At 44.9% G+C, this 21,177-nt stretch overlaps 1 protein-coding gene and 1 long non-coding RNA gene across 5 annotated transcripts in view; one reads left to right on the top strand and one right to left on the bottom strand.

Moving 5' to 3' along the window:
• Positions 1–2,073: 2,073 nt before the first annotated feature.
• INO80 (INO80 complex ATPase subunit) overlaps positions 2,074–21,177 on the bottom strand; it is a 123,215-nt gene continuing 104,111 nt past the window's right edge. For 3 of the 4 annotated variants that reach the window (NM_001205384.1, XM_024997339.2, XM_059890263.1), the window contains 8 exons: positions 19,270–19,342; positions 10,478–10,636; positions 9,738–9,840; positions 8,823–8,911; positions 7,161–7,316; positions 6,700–6,859; positions 5,783–5,998; positions 2,074–3,657 (listed from right to left, as the gene is read on the bottom strand). In NM_001205384.1, the coding sequence (NP_001192313.1) occupies positions 3,440–3,657; positions 5,783–5,998; positions 6,700–6,859; positions 7,161–7,316; positions 8,823–8,911; positions 9,738–9,840; positions 10,478–10,636; positions 19,270–19,342 (1,174 nt within the window). In that variant the 3' untranslated portion in view covers positions 2,074–3,439. The remainder of the gene's footprint in view (positions 3,658–5,782; positions 5,999–6,699; positions 6,860–7,160; positions 7,317–8,822; positions 8,912–9,737; positions 9,841–10,477; positions 10,637–19,269; positions 19,343–21,177) is intronic. The other variant, XM_024997340.2, reaches the window with a different exon arrangement.
• Positions 3,657–21,108, top strand: LOC132346361 (uncharacterized). The gene is made up of 2 exons (XR_009496183.1): positions 3,657–3,750; positions 12,481–21,108. It is a non-coding gene; the product is annotated as an uncharacterized lncRNA (long non-coding RNA).

Consider the following 21,177-nt stretch of genomic DNA (forward strand, 5'->3'; position numbering starts at 1 on the left):
AAGCAGCTGAGGTATGTTAGAGATTCAGTTTCAGGTCTCATCCTAGACCTTCTGAAATTGATATGCACTTCAAGAGGATGCAAGGTGATTCATATGTATATTAAAGTTTGATAAGTATTACTTAAATAATTATCACTTATTAAATGTTCCAGAGGTTTAAAAAAAAAAACCAACCAACCAAGCCTTTTTTCCCCTTTAGTTTAACGCCACAAAGAATCTTAACCTGGTAGTAAAAGCAGAGCTGCTGTTTAATTTGGAGGGCCCACATCCCTTTTCACCCACACTCACAAAAGCCCTTGAGGCACATCTGAGGATCTCGAAAATTCCAGGTCCAGGGGGTTTCCAGAGACTCCTGCATGGAGACTGTGCTAGAAAGCCCAGCACAGACTACACATTTCCAGGGCTGTTCACAGGGACTCACAATCTTAAAATCCACTTACCTGAGGCCACACAACTGGCTCATGTGGAGAGAGGACTCTAGTGGAAAGGATGGCCTATGTTCCAGGCCTTCCGGAGGGATGCTTCTAGCAGGTAGGATCCCTCACCAGCCCTCTTCTGTGTTTAGGGACTGGTTCTTTGGGTTCATAGGTGAGTTGGGCTCTCACGTGGGAGGCAGACAAGTGTTCAGAAAGTGTGTAAGTTGGGGACAGGACTCAAATTGTTAATGAGTTTGAAGCCTTCACTTTTAAGATTCAAGCTCCATCTATGAAACCTCAGGTGAGGGATGGACAGGTGAGAGAAACATCAAGGCCATGAGCATCCCTCAATATGACATGTTAGCTGCTGCTTCAGGGACTGGATTGAAAATGCCTAACAGGGGAGCATGGCAGTGTGTGTGGAGAAAGAGATGACTGGAGAGCTCTGGTCCAGAACTCACATGCTTTTCAGGAGGAGACTTTATCTAGCCTATCCACATCTGGGCGAAGCCATGCGAAGATCTGAGTTGTCAGGTCTCTAGAGGGGTGACCACCGTTGACCTTGGTGCAGTTTGAACAGTCTTGTCACTGAGGGGCAGGCTAGGTAATGAGAACTGGAGAGGATCCATCCTAGTGGGCTTGTTGACCAGAAGCCACAGTGGTGATGACAATAGGGTATGGCTAATTGGAAAACTGACACCGGTTTGCTCTGTGCAAGGCCATGGTCAAGTTTACCAGCAACAAAAACAAGACCCAGCATATATGATAGTGCTACTTAAGATCAACAAAAGGAGGAAAAGGCTTACCCTTGTGACCAGGGAGCAGCAGATGCTCAGGAGCCAGCCCGCGCCTATCAAGGGTGTGCAGGGTGAGCCAAGGCTCAGGAGGCCACACAGCCAGCACACTCGGAACAGCGCAAACCCTGCTTGATGGTGACGCAAGAGTTTATCAGTGTTTTATTTAGCTCCATCAGAGAAACACTGCTAGCACAGGCTGGAGGATCAGAGAGCTAAGTTTTCAAAGCCTGGATGTCTCTGGAATCCCCAGTTACATATTTCACTGTTTTCTTTCATGATTCTTACGACAGCTAACTCTGAGAACACTGTGTTCATCTCACAGTTCCTCAGTATTTCTGCCAGCTTAACTGACAGTGGGTCCTGGAACTGCAAACGGGGCAGGTTCCTGGGGTTTATATACATGTATTTGTATACACATCACATTTCTATAAACTGGGACCATAAAGTTCCTATTACTTGGGGATTTTATGTATAATACACTGCCAGGACAACCTCTCGCTTGTGGTTTTTGAAGAAAGAATCTGTCAGTTTTTAGATTGCCACTGTGTAAATGCCTAATGGTGGGCCAGGTCAAGCCGCCTACACTGAAGTCCTGGAGGCAAAGTCTAGAGTCATAGGAGCCCACACCCCGAGGGCCCTGGCCTGTCAGGCACTTGGTCAAGCCACCTCTCCGATGGCTGGAGGCACATTCCTATGCCCATCAACGCCTACAGGGCACTCCTCATCCCACTGACCACCTCTCTGACGACAAGAACGATCATGATGCCGGGGTTCTGCTTCCTCTTCATCCTGCCACTCTCCCCCAGGAGCCCTACGATGGCCCCAAGGAGAGGCAGCTGCAAAGACCACAGACACCTCAATTTACATAAAATTATCTCACTCCATTTTATTTAAGATTTTCTCCAGTTAGTAAAAGAAAGATGTGTCTCTCTTTATACATATGTACAGGTTCAGTTATAAAAATAGACAGCACATTCAAAGAGAAAAAAGGCTTGGCATTTTTCTGATTCCCTCTAAATAGCATCTGTACACAGGAGTCTGGGTTTGGACAGGGGAATCTTAATGATTTAAATTAAATGATTCCCCTACCACCCCTACTCAAAAAAAAAGTTTAAAAAATCAATCTATCTAAACTCAATTCCGCGATTTTCAGGTGTGCAAATTAGAGGCGGACCCGCCCAGAAGCACCTGCTCCACCAGGGACATCAGGCTGGGGATAGGCAGAAACACCTCCCATGTGAACACCACCCCTTTGCCGCTCCTGAAGGGAAGCGAGCTCGGGCTGGCGGGGCCAGGCTGGGAGGTGGGTGCTGAGCCTGCCCTTGCTCCATCCTCTCCATCTCTCTCCACCGTCCCTTCCTTTCTCAGTGCAATACAGACAGTGCATACAGCCAAGCAGGGGGCTGAAGGGCAAGGGCGGGGAGACTGTGCATTCAGGAGGGGCAAGGGGAGCCTGCAAGAGGGGCAGTGAGGCTGTCCTGCTGATTGAGGTGGCTCCTGGTCTCTTACTGGCTTCTGGGAGTCCCGGGGTGGGAGCTGCGGCTACTTTTGCTGGTGGGACCTGAAGGTTCTCTGATGCGAACCATGCAGGGCAGGAGAGGAAATGCTGGGAAACAACTGCCTCCACGCCTGCTGCCCCTAGCCTTGTGCCATCCTCAAAGCCACCACCTGGTCCTGCATTTGCTGCTCTCCTCAGCCGTAACACTCTGGTGAATGGGTTTGGAGACTTGGGTTGCTCAACAACTGAGAACACCAACTACATGATTTCCTCCCTTCCGGGCCCCCCAGGAAATCACAGCCCTAAGAGAAGTCTCCACCGTGGAAGGCTCTTCACAGCACTTTTAGAGCCTTTGCAAGGGACACGGCCAGAGCTGAAGAGTGGAATGGGGATGGAGACTATGTGCCTGAGCATCGAGATGGGGTCTCTGTCAGCCCTTCCCCAGTGTGAGGTTTAAGACTTGCCTATAAGGTCCTTTGAGAGGCTGTGGGCCTGATCCCTGTCCTTGGGCCTTTTTCCTACAGGCAACCCCAGAGCATTCCTCTTGAGACATGGATGATCCAAGTCCTCACACCAGCCACCTGCCTGTCTTTCCCTTGTTGCAACTGGTCCTTGCTGCCCCGTGGCTTGGGATGGAAGATGCTGCACTGGGCAAGCTATCCAAAGACCACCTGCAGGCCAGGGCATGAGCCCCCGGAGTGGCTGAAGGAAGCTGGAGGGCCAGGTGGTTACCGTCCTCCCGAGGGCTTGGCGCCTTTGCCCTGTTTCCGGACCAGGGAGTCTGGGGCTAGGCTGCTGGTCAAGTGGAGGCTCTTGGGAGTCCCAGGAAGATTATTTCCTTTGCCTAAAGGGGAGCTCAAGGGAGAAGAGGCGCTTGAAGGTCCAAAGTCAGCAAGGCCAGCAGGCCGAACAAGGGACGTCTGCAGAGGACTGCTGGCGGAGATTCCTGCAGGGAGACAAAGAGAGGCAAGAGTGTAAGCGTCTGTCCCATCTGAGCTGCCTCAGCGCCAGACCCTGGTTCCTGGAGTCAGGTCTGGAGGTGAGATTGTGGGGAACCCTGTACCACTTGTTCTTCCTGTCACCTGTTTTTCCTGTAAGAGAAAACCAATACCTGCCCAGCCCTCTCCACATTACTGCATCTACAGGGAGCAGATGTCACCTAGGCAGTCAAGAGCAGAGCACGCGTTACCCGCTGGGAAGCCAAGGCTACAGGAAGAGCTGTGACAGGCATTGATGTGTTTTCTTATACAGGCCTGGTTCCTTCCTGGGACAGCACTTGTGAGCTGCTTCCTTCTTAGTTTCAGAAGATGTCCTTTACTCCTCAGTCCATCTGACCAGAGGGCACAAGGCTGCCCACTCTATCCTATGTCTACACACGCAGTTCTTGTGTTGCACGCAGCCACCCTGCTCTCTAAGCCCTAATGCTTTTAAGGAGCTGGTTCGAATCTCCTGTACAGCAACTCTTTCTAACATTCCTAAAAAGGAATTCTACGTGCTCGGTAGGCAGACTCGTGAATACTCTCACCCACAGTGGAGCTGGAGGCAATGACCGAATCCCTTGCTTTCCATGCCCAGTCACCAAGCACTGTCAATGTTTCTTGGGACACTCTGCCCCCTGTTGCCTCTAGAAGAAAGCCTGAGGAGTGTCATGTTTTGCCCCATGTGGGGGTGAAACCCTGCCATGGCAGCCTTAACTGCTGCCAGACTGCTGTTTTTCCAAGGATGTGATGAGCTGGCAAAAAGTTGAGAAACACAGGGCTGGGCTATTATACTTCACAGTTGTTGAACAAAGGAGAAAGGAGGAGAAAGGGGAGGTAAATGATCACTTATTGAGAACTTTCTATTCAATAATGCTGTTACTTGATGCAACACCCTAAATTTTAAGCGTGTGTTCTGAATGGAGAGCAATGCCTGAATGGCAAGTGCTGCCCTTCTCACCATTCCGAGAGCCCATGGTCACACATCTGATAAGCTTCTGCCCATCAGGTCTTTCCAACCTTGACTCCCACAGGCCCTTTGCTGCACAGTCTGACTGACCTGCTCGGTGACCTCCAATATGCCCAGGTCGTTAAACCCTCTGTCACCAATGGAAATCCTTCATCAACCTTCTCTTTCCTTCTGAGTTTGGAAACTTAGTCATCAAGTACACAGGTCCTCCTCCTCCTGATCTACCACAATTAAGGCCTTTCCTCTTCTCTCACTCAATGCTAACATACTGCCTTGTACTGCTGCTAAACACATTCCATGCATGGCTTCCTTGTCTCATTTTCACTATATATTCAGGTACGGGGTCCATGTGTTATACTCCCATGCACACAAGTGCTGGGTTGTGTGTGTGTGTGTGTTTTGGCACAGCACAGCTTGTGCGCTCTTAGTGGGATCTGAACCCAGGCCCTCAGCAGTGACAGCAGAGACCTAACCACTGGACTGCTAGGGAAGTCCCTACAGCAGGTGTTTAATCCTAAGGTGGTGGCTCACAAAGCTGAAAGCTGCTCAGTTGTGTCCGACTCTTTGCGACCCTGTGGACTATACAGTCCATGAAATTCTTCAGGCCAGAATACTGGAATGGGTAGCCTTTCCCTTTTCCAGGGGATCTGAGCCAAAAGGGAAGCCCAAGAATATTGGAGTGGGTAGCCTATCCCTTCTCCAGCAGATATTCCCGACCCAGGAACTGAACTGGGGTCTCCTGCATTGCAGGCAGATTCTTTACCAACTAAGCTACTGGGTAACTGTTAACTATGCTAGTCTGCACTACAGAAATGTAATTATTAAAATGTAAGTCTGGGGGAAAAAAATCAGTTCTCAAAGCAGGAGAAATGTTTAAAGCAACATGGTCAAGAAATTCACCTTTTTGTTTTTCAGTTACTTCCACTCTGAAGGCAGCACTACACTAAGTCACAAGAGCACAAGGAGTGTCAGGACCACTTGGTGCAGAGGCGCACTCCAACATGGGCTCTGGGAAGGGGCTCTGGGCCCAGGGGTGTCCTGCCTGCTCTACCTGGCAGAATGCTCAGCAGCCCTCCAGACTAGCCCCAGCCAGAATGGCACCTTAGTCCCTGGGGCCCCCGCACCTTTAGACACGTTGTACCCGTATGCAGCATAGGCAGCGGCAGAGGCTGCAGCAGCCCCTGCTTTGGCTCCTGCCATGGCGGCAGCACTGCCTGCAGTGGACTTCCGGCTCCGGCCCTTTCCGGCTCCTTTGGCTGTGCTTCCCGAACCTTTAGGGCGGCCTCGGCTTCGGGCTGAATGACCACGTCCTGCGGCTGGCATTTCCTGAATGGAAATCCCTGTGGGAAGAAATTGGTCAAGAGGGGGAAAAAAGTCAATTTCTTATGTGTGACGGGAATCTTCTCCTGGACACAGAAGATGGCTTTCGGGGTGTTTTGTTTCAGGACTCCTAGGGAGGTCTATGTCCCAATTTAATGGCTGAGCCACACAGTTACACAGCATTAGTAAGAACTGTGAGTAGCTACAACGGCCTGACACTTCAAGTTGCTTTTCAATTCTCTAAGAGTGGTGCCATTACTCCTGATTTTTTCTTTAAACTAGATCATTACTAAACGAACTCCAGGGATGTGCTACTTGTGATTCACCTGCACAGTCCAATGTTCTCCTGCCTTGGGGAATCGACTTTTACTCCCAAGTTGCACATGTAGAGGGACTCAAGAAATAGCAGCAACACTGGGCACCACAGAACAAAGTGAGGAAAGGCCCGGAAAAGTTAACTATAACTAAAAACTAGCACAAATAAGGGTGAACTATGAAGAACAGGAATGGCTAGAAAACAAAGAAGTTCGAAATCTTTATGAAGTTCTTATTTTGTTTTCCCTAAGCTTTCTCATTCTTTCACTTAAACAGGCTAGTAAAACAATGAGACTTCAAATGTTTTCTGCTCTACTCCACTCTTCTTTAAAGAAGGTAGAAAACGCCGTTATCTGAGAAGGAACCAGGACCCCGCCCAAGCGGCAGGGACAGCTGCGTCACTCACCATTCACAGTGTCTGAGACAGAGCCCGTCATGGAAGCAGGGGAGTTGGTGGCTCGGGACTGAGGGGCTGAGGAGGCGGGGTCGTCCACAATGACCAGCATGTCGCTGCTGCTCTCGTCCGGGGGAATGGAGCCAGTATGCAGCTCACTGCTGATGGAGATCTAGAGGCGGAAGGGTCATGATCACCACTCCTCTCAGAGCCTTCGGCCCTCGTGCCTAAGTGAGGACATGCTTCCCAGGCCTCCCCCACATTCCCTCTCCTCCCTGGCATCACTCCTGAGATTCAGACCCCCTACTGTGGCTCTGGAGAAGGCAGTTCGCCTTCATTTGCTTTTCTCCTAATGGATTCCTTGTGAAACCCCCTTTACAAGGCAGGCAAATCCCCCAAAAAGCAAAAGCTACCCAGTAAGGACACAGCCCTCACTGCTGCGATGAAGGCATCACTAATAAAAGGAGCCTCACCTCACTGAAAGGGCTGGGCATGGCTGAGTCCACGCTGATGAAGGAGTCGTCCCCATCCGCAGAGAGATTGGAGTTATCAGCTGAGGGAACAAATGGGATCACCAGGTTCATACCCTCCTTTCTCCTTTTGCCATCCAATTCATCTTCTTTTTTCTTCTGGGAACACACAAATCAAGAAATACAGAAAAAAACATGAGGCTAGGCACTGAGAGAAAAATGGGGTTGGAAAAGAAAGTGATGACAGATATTTGACTCTTTGTAAATGTCTAAGTTTCACTTTATTCAATTAGCATATTATTAAAAAAGAAAAAAAAAATCCCAAGGAAGGAGGAAAGGAATCACTTAGTACAAGTTTATGCATATTCTACCACAATAATACAGAGTTGAAAAGGCCAGTCACACTGAATGGAGCTGTGCCAAACAGAATCTGAACAGGGCGAGGGTCGGTCAGCTTCCAGCGCAGCCTCGCAGCACTTATCAGGCTGAACCAATGCAGCCCCACAAGCAGGAGGGCCCCTGTGCTCTTAGTTTATTTTTGCACATCTGTTTTTACTCTGCCTTCTTTTTAAATATGCATAAGGGGAATGAAGGTTCTTCTCATACACAAGGAATACTGAAGTGGCTTTTCATTATCTCCTCAATTTACATGAAAATGCTTAAGCACTGAGTGACTGAGCTACACCAAACAGTGCTAGAGCCAAGTTCAGCAGGGCTTTGTCACAGGTTAGAGATGTGGAATCAGAGTGTGCTTAGAAAATTCTGGGAATCACATTCATCCACTGCACCTAACAGCACTTGTATCTAGATCTATATTAGGGTAAATATGGTATGTCTTTGGGGCTTCCCTGGTGGATCAGACGGTACAGAATCTGCCTGCAATGTAGGAGAGACTTGGGTTCAATCCTTGCGTTGGGAAGATCCCCTGGAGAAGGGAATGGCAACCCACTCCAGTATTCTTGCCTGGGTAATCGCATGGACAGAGAAGCCTGCTGGGCTACAGTCCACGGGTTCGCAGAGTCGGACATGACTTAGGGACTAAACAACAATAAAGACTAGGTTATGATAAGGATTACTGGCACATGTGCAAAAACAGCAAGACAGGAAGAAATGGAGGGGAACTACATCCCATGTTGCAGCTAGCCTGGTAGGCTCAAGCAGGACATGTCAAAAGGGATACAAAAAAAAAAAGGGCAAAAAACAGCTCAGCCCAAATCCTTGGCACGAATTGGAGAAAGAGAAGAATAGTGTGACAGTGATTTAATTTTCCCATAGTAGATGATACTAGAAGAATTATGGCAGAAGGACTGGATCTAATGACCTCTTAGGCCCTTTTTAAGATTCTGCAGAATCTAATAATCTAACATTCATCTTACTCACATTTGGACTTAAGCTTTTTAAAAAAGTCCCAACAAAAGGTTTCTACAATTACATGTGACCACAGACCCATATAATATAATTATGTCTGTGTGGGGAGTACTACCCTACCGAGGCTGCATTTCCCCTGCTCGACTGTCAGTCAGGACAGAACTATTACATAACACACACAGATGGAGCTGGATACCAACCAGCAACCAAGATGACAAGCATGCATTGTACAGTCTTTTCTGGAGGGACCACTCAGCACCCCCATCAGCCCCAGTCCACCACCCCAACTTGACATACCTTCTCTGCGTACTTTTCCCGCTTGCGCTTCCGTTCTTTAACTCGGTTGGTTTCCTCCTGCTGTCGTTTCTCTTCTTGCCGGAGTCTCACTATCAAGAAAATTTTAAGATCTAATGAAGCACCTGTGGCAATCCTGATCCTTATTCTCTGAAACTAAGGTGGCCTTATTCTCTGATATTTATGATTCAAGGTATGACTTCTATCCATTTAAGGCAGGCAGATAACTCATGGTTTCCTAACTTGGAGAACGAACAGAGTTCCTTGGATTCTGAACAGTTTTGGGGTTCAAACCATGATTCAGTCTCATTGTCATGGGCCTTTCCATGCCTCTCCTTTTTCCTTTTCTTTTCAGCCTTTTAATATCTGTGCACGGCACAGATCGAGTATGGTTACAGAGTCCTGAAAGGTTTTCAGAAGGCAGTGGCACACGTGGGCACCGTAAGAAAGGTGCTTCATCACATTTTCTGATGTGATGCTGTCCATGCCTGCAGAAGTTTACAAGGTTAAGTCTGAAACCCACTTTCTGGCTTCTCAAAAGCCAGAAATACTGGGAGAAGGGTCTGAATATTACATATGGCAGTGTGCTTTTCCAACTTTTCCATTAATTTCACAAAAATATTTCTCTGGACAGAAGAGAGTAAATTCATTACTGCTGAGGAAATCTAGGAGACAGCCTTCCTGTACACATTTATTTGAAGTCATATTACTCTAAAAATACACCTATTTCTTTATACTCCATATCCTTGTGTGAGCTTTAAAACAAAATATTAACCAAAAAAGTGTTTCTCCCCAAACACAGTCTGGCTTTGCCTACCCTTGGGACATAGTCAAGGGCCTTTTTGTTTTCAGATATGTGGAGCCAGAGGAATCATCTCTGTAAGGAAAGCGCATTAATAAGAGGTCTAGAATACGTACATTTCTTTTCCAACTCTTCATCGTCTAGAAGAAGACTAACCACCTCTTTGGGTTTCAAGGTATCTGGTTTGAAGTTTCCACCAGAAATCACCATCCGTTGAATCTAATACAAAACAAACAAACAAAAAAAATCACCGATAGGCATCTGTTCCCTTATGGAAAATATCCAAACAGAAACAAGTTTCTCAATCTGTAGTTCTGGTGAGGCCCCTGGATTTCCTTTTTTTTTTTTTTTCCATTTCTGTGACTGGCTCATCCAGGTCATTTGTGCCAAGAGAAAGGACGATGAGAGCTTCTTTGCCTGAAACTGTTGACAGCTGTAAGATCCAATAATACTGAATCAAGACGGAAAAGAACCAAAAATGATAATTTCTTTAGAAACTAGCAAATTAAGCATACAGCTCAGAGGCTGATCACACTGAGAATACTAGGGCAGGAGCAAAGGCCGTTTCTTCTTCCCACGAATGTGAAACTATGTCAAACACGAGGGCCACAACTGGGATCTTCTTCAAAAGAACGACAGGAGAATACTGTGTGTAGATACCATTCCAGAAGAAAAGAAGTGAGGAATGGCCAGGCCAGTACGTGCTGCTTTTGTATAGGACTTCATTTTCTCTTCCAGTCACAAGAAATCTCAGGGCTTTCATGACCAATGAAAGCCGAGAGTCTTAGTCTCGGTCAGTCACTGTGGCTGAACTACTTTCTCTATTAGCACAGTACCTCCTTTGCCTTCTGCTTACCTCGCTCTTCTCCTTTGCTCGCTGCAGAATGCGTTCTTCAATGGTGCCCTTACAGATGAGTCGGTAGACAGTAACCTGCTTTGTCTGCCCCAAGCGGTGGGCCCTGTCCATAGCCTGCTGGTCCACAGTGGGGTTCCAATCGCTATCATAAAAAATCACCTGTGCAGGCAGGACAGGAATACAGCAAAGACTGAGGCACTCTCAGGGCAATACCAGGAATTCTGACAGCAACCCAGCCATTCATCTATTTCAACAGTTTGATACCAGATTTTTTTCTATGATATAAAGATGAACAGATATCTACTCATAAAACCAAGCCATTCCTTCACCTGCTCTGGGCGAAAGACTCTGAGCTTTTTTCAGGGTTTTCATTTAAAAAGAGAATGGCAAAAATATTAACACTTAACATCCAGGGCTTACTATTTGCCAATCATTGTACTAGATGTTTTATGTGTATTAACTCACTTAAATTCCACTACCACTAAGATTTAGTCACTATTAAAAACCCCTGTTTTATATAAATAGATGAGGAAACTGAGACTCAGGGAACTCAGAGACTATCCAAGACCACACAGACTAAATAAGCAGTGGGCCTGGGATGTGAAATTCTTCTTCTTAACCCCAAGCCTACCTTGGTAAGAGACAGGCATGGCTTTCCTGGCGTTCTCAGGTTCGCACTAACAGGGTCATTTCCTGTCTCTTGAATTTCAGGCAAGAAATGTTTAAAGGGTTCTCTGGAAGCTACTTCTTGTTTGCTAAACAACAAACACAAAGAACAAAATGTACTCCCTACTCCTCTGACCCATAGGTGATCCTAAAACCAACAGAATCTTGGATCTTCAGTCCTGAAGCTTCTAGCAATACAGTGGATCTCTTAAAAGAAAGCCAGTTCAAAGTGACCCTCATAGCTCATGTGTCTTTCTCTACGTTCAACCAAGTCACCAAATCTAGCCAGTACTTCTTCAAAACAAACTCATTCTTTCTATATTCCCACTGTCCTTCTCCTGGGCCAGGCCCTCACCACCTACATCTGGTTCACTGATGCTTCAAGATCAGCGGGTTTCTGAGATCCCAGTCTCTTTCTTCAGTTTACTTCGGAGAAGGCAATGGCACCCCACTCCAGTACTCTTGCCTGGAAAATCCCATGGATGCAGGAGCCTGGTGGGCTGTAATCCATGGGGTCGCTAAGAGTCGGACACGACTGAGCGACTTCCCTTTCACTTTTCACTTTCATGCATTGGAGAAGGAAATGGCAACCCACTCCGGTGTTCTTGCCTGGAGAATCCCAGGGATGGGGGAGCCTAGTGGGCTGCCGTCTATGGGGTTGCACAGAGTCGGATACGACTGAAACGACTTAGCAGCAGCAGCAGCTATATACTAAGACAACTTCACTTTTATTCTTTCCTAATACAAACACACCTCTTCCCTTTTGTCAGATAGTTCTCTTTGGTATCCCTCACTTATGTTAGTTTGACTGTACCACTTCTTGCTCAAGCTGTTTTTCCAACTTAGACTTCCCTGATCTCCCTTGCCTGTAACAATGTTTCCTTTTCCTATTCCTTATGAATTCGTATTAGAAATTACAATGGTCAAAACCTGTTAAGCACTTAAAACAGATGTGCATACATATCTCACTAAATTTTCATAAAAACCTGATATATTTCCTTCATCTCATAAATTGGGAAGACTGGACTGAGCTCACAGTCTTAACAGTCTCCTTTTACAACCCGCACTATTAGCAAAACGTTGCATTGCCTATCCTGGTCCAAGCTCCCACGTAGTCACTATTTTCTAAAGGTATCCAATTATTTCATATGTATTATGTATTTTAAAAATTCTCCTGCCTAGTGTTACTGGAGGACAGACACCATCCACCAGAACAAAGTAGAATTCTACAAATACTAGTCAATTGATACTAGAATCTCTAAGACGTGATGAAAACTAGAAAAAGTGCTAAAATGTAAGCAAAAGAGTAATTCATCTCTTTTGAACTGTTCCTCTAGATGCTTTTTCCATTGCTTAACACTACTTCCCTGGTGGCTCAGATGGTAAAGCGTCTGCCTACAATGCGGGAGACCAGGTTCAATCCCTGGGTTGGGAAGATCTCCTGGAGAAGGAAATGGCAACCCACTGCAGTATTCTTGCCTGAAAAATCCCATGGACGGAGAAGCCTGGTAGGTTACAGTCCATGGGGTCGCAAAGAGTCAGACACGACTGAGCAACTTACGACTTATGACTAACACTATTCCTAAGTAATTTATTTTCTCATTTAATAATGGAAGCAATTCTTCTGCCATTTTCTGCAGAACTCACTTGATGCGAAGATGGATAAAAGGCATCAGCATTTTTAATGTTTTTGCCTCTAATTACAAGAACCCCACTGGCTCTTTCTTATGCTGCTCCTTTTGTCTCTCTCTCATATGAGGTATAATCCCTCAACTTTTAGTGTAAGTTAGAATCCTTGAGGAAAAAGAAATGACAAACTGCCTGCCAAAGAAAGAAAATCATTATGAAAGCTTATTGTTAAGCCAGTGTCCACAGATCTAGGATTTGGAAGTATATGACATTTGTCACTTGTTAGAGGAATACAGAAAACCTGACCACAGGACATTCTGGAACTTCAACACGATAGGCAAAATTCTAGAAAATTCAGTTTAAACTTTCAGGGAGAACAAAGGAAGAGAGGACAGAGTTAATGAAAGTGAGACTTCCAACTGAACTGGGGTGGGGGCAACTGTTTGCCCAACATACCTAACATGACTGCGTATGTGGAAAATGAGAGTTGATGTCACACCCAAAAGACAGTACCTTCAGTAGTCCAAGCCTAAGGCAATGAATAGTTCAGCATGAACTCATAATGGGCAGCCCTGTATTATGAATCATTTTCACAAGTGTTTCCTCCATATTTACATTTTTCCTAGAAGTCTCAGTGGCAACCAACCCTGACTCAACTTGGGTTCTTTTGAGGTCATCAACAGTAAGAAGATTGGAGCCCAAGGAGATAGGTTTGCAATTTAACTTTCAAGTCCCCTCTTTCCCCAATTTAATGGCTTTTACCTTTCAAATGGATTAAAAGAGGTAAAGAACTGGTGAGGAAGAAAATAAAATAAGATTCTACTTAGCCCTATCTAATAAGCTGTTGATGTTTAAAAAAAAAATTCTACCTAGAAAAAGACACAGAGAAAAATAATATAGAAACATATTATAAGCTAGCAAGTTAAGACAAAAATAAGAGAGATATAAACACCAGATGAGATGTATGGTTATTATCTACCTTGACAATAAAAAATGAACACTGAATCAACATTGACATAAACTCAGGGGAGACAATGTCCATCAGAGTAGAACAGTTATGACACCCGTCTTTATGGAGCTCAGTGACATTCTAGAGAAAAACAAGCAACAATTAAGAATACAACAACTGACTTAACTAGGAAAGATCAGAGCCAGTCCACAATGCGTGGCCCAGCAATGACTAAGGGGAAATACATTAATTGTCAGCACTTTTATGAAGTTGTAAACAGCAAGCTGGGAGGGCACTGGGAAGGGGAAGCAAAGGAAGAAGGTGAGAGCTGAGATGTGTGGGATGCTCTTGGCTCTCCAAGTCAAAGACAGAGAGTTTCAGGGAATGAGGGAGTGAAAATGGGAAAATTGAGAGGAACAACTGGAAACAGCTGGACCAACACTTGGAAGGAATGGGTGGAGAATGCGTTAGAAGTTCAGTTCCTTGGGAGGGCTGAAAGCTGTCCCATGGTGTCTCATGGGACATAAGATTTCTCACACTGCTTGCTACTATGGGACAAAAGCTCCTCAATCTCTTTCTGCACAAACATTTAAAACAGTCTGACACAAAAACAAAACCAACAGCGCAGTTTATAACAATGCCTTACTAAACAATGTCAAATGCCTACTTTAGGAAGAATACACAAAGAACAAGGCAGACAGTAACGGGCAGCTGCCATTAATTTCATGCTAAAATCATGTTTTTATTAACAGAGTGAGTCAGAGTCTCACTGTTTACAAATACATGTTTATATATGCATTCTCAATCATAAAACATTAAGTTTTTCCTGACAGTTTAGGGTGACTAACCTCTTCCTTGTCCATAAATGGTTCTGGGGCTTTTCTGAAGCTAAATAATCTCAGGGCAAAGGAAAAATGCCAGGCAAGCAGTTAAACTTATTGTTTCTCTAATAATACACACAGGGAGTATAACTTGACTCCACACAAACCATTACCTAGCAACTCATTTCAATCGTGTGGTTCCATTTTTTTTTTTTTCCTGAGTATTCTAAGAGGTTCTAATTTGTGAGTCCCTTAGCCTTCCCCTCAAAATTAAATGTAAACTATTTCAGAATTGGAGACTCAGAATATTCAGAGCCTCTATGTCCCAGGGAGTAAAGAGAATACCTATTTCTACTCCTCTAGTTGTGGGGTTAGGGTTAGGTTTGGTTCTTTCTGACTGGCTGGAGTAGTTCACTTGTGAAAGACAAGCTGTGAAAACTAGAAGCATGGGACTTCCCTGGTGGCTCAGTGGATGGGAATTTGCCTGCCAATGCAGGGGATACAGGTTCGATCCCTGGTCCGGGAAGATTCCACATGCCATGGAGCAACTAAGCCCATGCACCACAATTACTGAGGCCACGTGCTCAAGAGCTCACAAGCTCCAACTACTGAATCTCTGCCTAGAGTCTGTGGTCCACAACAAGAGAAGCCTGCGCAAAAAACCCACAACACCAGAAGCATAATGCAGCTCTGCCCCTCAAACCTGCTTATTTTTGGGTTATTCCAATGAACGGCTAGGTGAACCATTCCTTAAGAAACCATAGATCAAACCTGAGATAGGCAGGCTGAGAAGGGAAAGATAGTTTAATCTAATGAACCAATGCTAGGTCTCCCCAGGTGACCTCATCCAGCCTCACGGCCTTAAACATTACCTATGACCTGGTGACTCCAAAATATATCTTGAGCCTCAATCTTTTTCCTAAAAACCACACTCTACTGCCTGCATGACACTTACTTAATGTCTGCTAAGAACCCTGAACTTAATACACTCCAAACCAAACTCTTGAGTTCCTTTCTCAAACCCATTCCTCTGTGCACTTTCCCCTAACCAGTAGCTGGTACCTCCATCACCCTAGTTCCTCACATTGAACACCTTGGACTTCTCCTTGACCCACATGATCCACATCCAGTCTTAGCAGCAAACCTCACTGGCTGTGCCTTCAAAATACTGATACACGCAGATTCCAAGTATCTCTCATCACCTCCACTACTTCAATCCTTGCCCAAGTCACCACTGCCTTATGTCTAATTCCTAACTGAACTTCCTGCTTCCACCTTTCTCCCTATGGTCTTCCCCACTCCACAACCCTGGAAGCCAGAAGGACACATTTTCTCTGCTCAAATCCTTCCAGTAGCCTCTTACCTCAAAATCCTAACCATGGCCCATGAAGTCCCATACAATCTACTTCGGTCACTCATTTGACACCACTCTGCCCACCTTCATTCTGTTCCCCCTACAAAAGGCTTTGCTTCATTTCGATTATGCCAAGCGTGTTCTCACCTCAGGGCTTTGCACTTATCTCCTTTCCCTGGAATGCTCTTGTTTTAGGCCACATACATAATTGGCTTGCTTTTCTCACTTTCTTCAGATCTTGGAGCAAATGTCACCTTATCAGAGCTTTATCAGTCTATATAAAACAGCAACCCCTGATCATGAATGGGGTTTTGAAAAACAATCAGAAGTTCCCCAGGTGGAAGAAGAGGTGTGCCAAGGAGAAAGACCTATGATGAGGGAGCTATTTACGTAGGCAGTGCTAGTGGTAAAGAACCTGCCTGCCAATGAAGAAGACGCAGGTCGATCCCTGGGTCGGGAAGATCCCCTGGAGAAGGGCATGGGAACCCACTCTAGAACTCTTGCCTGGAGAATCCCATGGAGAGAGGAGTCTGGCGGGCTATAGTCATCGGGTTGCACAAGAGTCGGACATAACTGAAGTGATTTAGCACGCACATGATACAGTATGGGAGGTTCAGGAATCAAGTCAATCATTGTTTCTGGAATATGGAAGGAGCAGTAGTCTGGCAATTAGTCTGGAAAGGGAGATAAAGGCCACAAAGTGAAGGGCCTTGTATGTGTAAAAGAGCTTACACTTTATCTTGTAGATGACAGAGACTCCCTGAAGAGTTTTAAGTAAGGGTATGGCTGATAAAGAAGGGTATAAACAAATTGAGGAGGTATGGGGCTGGGGAGCTGAGACTGGAGTCCAAAAGATCAGCTAGGAGAAAGTGATCAATCTTGTACTCACATAAAGAGTAAGACTAATTGGGCCCACTGCTGTCAACTCCTAGGCCATGGCCAGAGGATCCCCTTTAACCTGGGAGAGAACTTAACACTTTGCTGAATTGAATCTGTGTCTGGATCAGTTCCTACGAGCTCAATTCTTTATTTCAAATATGCATTGGCTTTGGCTAGTTGGAGCAAAGCCCGGGATGTGGAGGGGAGAGGGTGGGGGAGCATGCGGATTAGATAAATGTAATAACTGAGACCCACCCTCACACTAAACAGTGTCTCAACACCCATCCAAGAACCAAGTTACTTGTCTCCAAATCCTCCAATCTGCACCTGGCCTGCCCCATTAGGCACTTCTTTGTATGAGGCAAGAACCTAGTGTGGCAAGAGAGACATGCTTGGGATTCTCACCCAAGTACCCTTGACTCTCTGAGGATAACTGCAGTTGGGGTGTGGAGACCAAGGCTTCCCCAGGGCAGGAAGGGGGAAGTGGGAGACCCAGAGATAAACTCAGGCTCAGTTTTTGGGGGGCTATGCAGTGACAGAGCACTCTTCCCGGAGAGGCTTATCTACCAACCCTGGAGGGGACAAAGGTGCCAGAGAAGAAGCTCCTGCCCCTGGGAAGACCCTAAGAGTTTCCACCCTCTTCCAGCCACGCCTCCAGGACACAGCAATGCTGAACCAGTGCAGGGTTCTGGAGTACTGCCTCCCCATTCATCTCTCTTCCTCCTCTGAGGCTCCCAGGCCCCAGCTCTGGCCCTTCAATCCACATCATGTGTGCATTTTTTTTTACCCACCCTGGGAATCCAAAGCCTTCCCTGGACTCCCATCCCCAGCTTTCCCATAGTAGCAGAGCTGAGCATAGAGCCAGGCAGACAAGGCCTAAGGGAAAGGAAGGCTATTTGCGGCCCAGTATAAATAACAAAGTCCTGGACCTGGCTCTTTCATTAGGAGCTACAAGGGCCACAGGATCCCTGAGGGCTATTAATGTGCAGGCACTGGGCACACATGCTTTCTAGGCAACATTTCACAGCTATAGGAGAAGGAAGGATTATTATATTCATTCTATTGAGGAGGAAACTATGGCTTAGAGCAGTCAAGCAACTGCTTCACATTCACACAGTGAATAGCAGAGCTGGGATTCAAACCCACGTTTCATTTCTCTAATTTGAAGGAATCCAAAAACTATGGAACCTGCCCTCTACCACCCACAAATTTACAACCAAAGTAATTAATCAGAAAAAAAAAAAAAAAAAAAGACTATGACTAATTGGGCCAGTATGCGTAAAAACTAGAGCAGAGAACCAAGGGGCAAAGGGAAAGGCAAATTTCTGCTAACATGGCACCAAGTGAGCTACCTCATCAGAGGACTCCCCAGAACAACACTACCACCACTGACTGCCTTCTCTCAAGACGACTGAGGCTGATAATGTACAGGTAAGTTACAGAATCTACCCAGTTACGCCTCCAGCAGACCTGAGGCCCCAGAACCCAGTTCCAATAAGGTTAACTGGCTGAGGTTTAGGTCCTGAGGAAAGTACAGCTGAGTCCTGTGGCTGAGACTCTACTCGGTGATGTTATGGATTCTGTTTTTCATTCTTGAAGGCAAGCAATTCTACAGTGCAGCAGTTAACAAGGAGAAAGAATGGACAGTCTAGAAGTGGAACCTGGGAAACAGGGGGTCTAGTTCAGATCTACTGCTGGGAATTTATCCAAGCTTCTTCACCTTTGGACTTGATTTCTCCATGACCCTCCAGAGTTTGCATCTTTCTTCTATTTGTGGGGATTCTGATGCTCTGTATTTCACAGAGGTACCACAAAGACCACATTAAATGGTATTTGTAGAGTCATGCCATCTACAAAACAATTTCCCATTTATGCATTTTTATGTCTCAAGGTTGCTGAAATTGTTTTTAAATATATATTATATCTTGGGAATAGTTCTGAGATACAAAAGGAATGCTCTTTTCTTCTCCCATACTTCAGATGCTGAAGCATCCCTCCAAGGACAGTGGGCATAAAGGGATAGATAATTTGATGAAATGTCTTTGTATTTTTTAAATCACCAATTTCATTGCTCTCCAACCATGTTTAGAAGTTTAGGATATAAAAATACGAGTTTTTCCTGATGGAATAATACATAAGAGTCATAAAACAACCCTTTCTGATTTGCTCAGTTATAGCTCCTAAAACACACAAATCTTGTTGGTTGAGTTCCCTAACACAGTCCAAGTGTTTAGAATAGTATCAGACACACAGTATATTTTTACTAAATCTGTGTTGAATGAATGTGTAAGAAACTTCGAGTAAGAGAATAGAAAGTCTAAAAAGGAAAGCTAAAATGTTCCAGGGTAAATGCAACTACTTCCTTTTAACATAACAAGAGGCAAAGAAATAAAAAGTTTGTGATACATAATAAAGGATAGTATCAACCAAACAACATATTTGCAGTAGAAAAACTACACATCCAGTATATTTTTATTTTTAGCTCGTTACTTACGGTATCTGCGGCAGTCAGATTGATACCCAGTCCTCCAGCTCGTGTACTTAGCAGGAACACAAAAATGTCATTTCTGCAGGACAGAGAGAGGGAGAGATATTTTAAGAGGAAAAACTGAAAAAGAAAACTGGCATGTAGCAAAAGAGAGGGATCTCTGGACACAGAACAATGTCTAGGCCTAGAAAGTTTTGGTGGTTACCCAGACCTGATCCACGTTTCTGACACACTGAAAGGTGTCAACAAAGGTGCTGGGCTGCTACAGTGAGACTATGGCAGTCATCTTCCAGTTTGCAGATAAACTTCTGCTGTCCACTGACTGACAGGCAATATAATTTAAAATATTTGGCAAATGTAACAGAAAAGTATGCCATGGAAGTAGAGATGCCTCTGTAATAGTCAACTGTTTAGCAAGTCAAACTATTCCCAGTTCATACAGTGGGGAAAAATAAGTCAGTATTGTCTGGTGTTTCCCCAAAGAATCATGACTTTCAATAATCTGGGAACTAATGATCACTGCGGCTGGGAAACTGGAGAAGGCAATGGCAACCCTGGAAAATCCCATGGATGGAGAAGCCTGGTGGGCTGCAGTCCATGGGGTTGCTAAGAGTCGGACACGACTGAGCGACTTCACTTCACTTCAGTGATCATAACTCCGAAGGACTCAAGTTCATATGCAAAAAGTTAGTCCAGAAAAATGACCAGAGGTCAGGATTAAGACTCAGGTTATGACTTCTAAGTATTCAGTTGAATTTAGGATCAATCCATGAAGACAGGCTAAAATTAAAGTACTTTTCTGATGGATACCAACATTGCCCTTAACAGAAATGATAAGATATAGTTTTCTCAGTTCCCCTCTACATCCTATATCCTTTTAAAGAAACCGAGAATTACAAACAAATCAGTAGGTGTGCCTGTCACTCATTCAGGCAGTAAATATTCACTGAATATCTTTTAGGAACAAAGGCCATGCCAGATCAGAAAAGACAGACCGACTATAAGGTTTATCTGTGTACACACATGCAATTAGGGGCTCAGTTCAAGCCCAATTCTTGCAGATAACATGAATATATTCAAGACTATCTTGCATTTTCATGTTTCCGTCACCTGAGGTTATTTTCCAGAATATTTCTACAGGAAAGGGACTGCATTATACCGACGAACAAACTTTACAGCCCTCTAAATCAAGCTGCTGATCGCTTTTCTTCATGACTATAATGAGGAACAAAACTAGAAATTCATTACCAGTGTTATTCAAATTGCAGGTCATACCTATCATTGGTCATGTAATCAGTTTGGTGGGTTTGGTACACATAAATTACAGAAATAAAAATAACAGATTAGAAAATATTATATCACAGGTCATAAGGATAAGTATTGTTTCTGATTTTATGACATGGTAAATATGTATTAAATCTCAATGTAAGATGAATTTTATTCTGTGGATTCCAGTTTAAGAGGAAAAAACAAACACACTGACATCAGGGTGCTCTCGTCCCTTGATGCAGTTCTTCCTTGGTAAAGTCACTTGACTGCTAAAGGTCTGTTTCCTGCACTGTAAAATGAGGATGCTCTGAATAAAATAGCTGAAGTGACTAAATGATGACATATCAATGGCAAACATGAATACCAGTGAAGGAACTACTCTCCTGGCTAAATCCTGGCTAAATCCCTAAGCTGGGTAGGTCCTAGTATTTGCATTCAATTAAACACAGCTTTTCTAGAGGCAGACATGGATAACAGATCATATTTGGAGGTCTCTTGTAGGGCATGATTCCAAAAGTACTGGAAGTTGTGCTCATTTAATCCTTGAATTTTATCATGAAGTCTAATATTTCATAATTGTATTTATACAATATCATCTTTCACAGTTAAATCATAAAGGGCAAACCAAAAAGTTAAAAGGCATCT

The sequence above is a fragment of the Bos taurus genome, chromosome 10, assembly GCF_002263795.3.
Source record: "Bos taurus isolate L1 Dominette 01449 registration number 42190680 breed Hereford chromosome 10, ARS-UCD2.0, whole genome shotgun sequence".
Taxonomy (NCBI): domain Eukaryota; kingdom Metazoa; phylum Chordata; class Mammalia; order Artiodactyla; family Bovidae; genus Bos; species Bos taurus.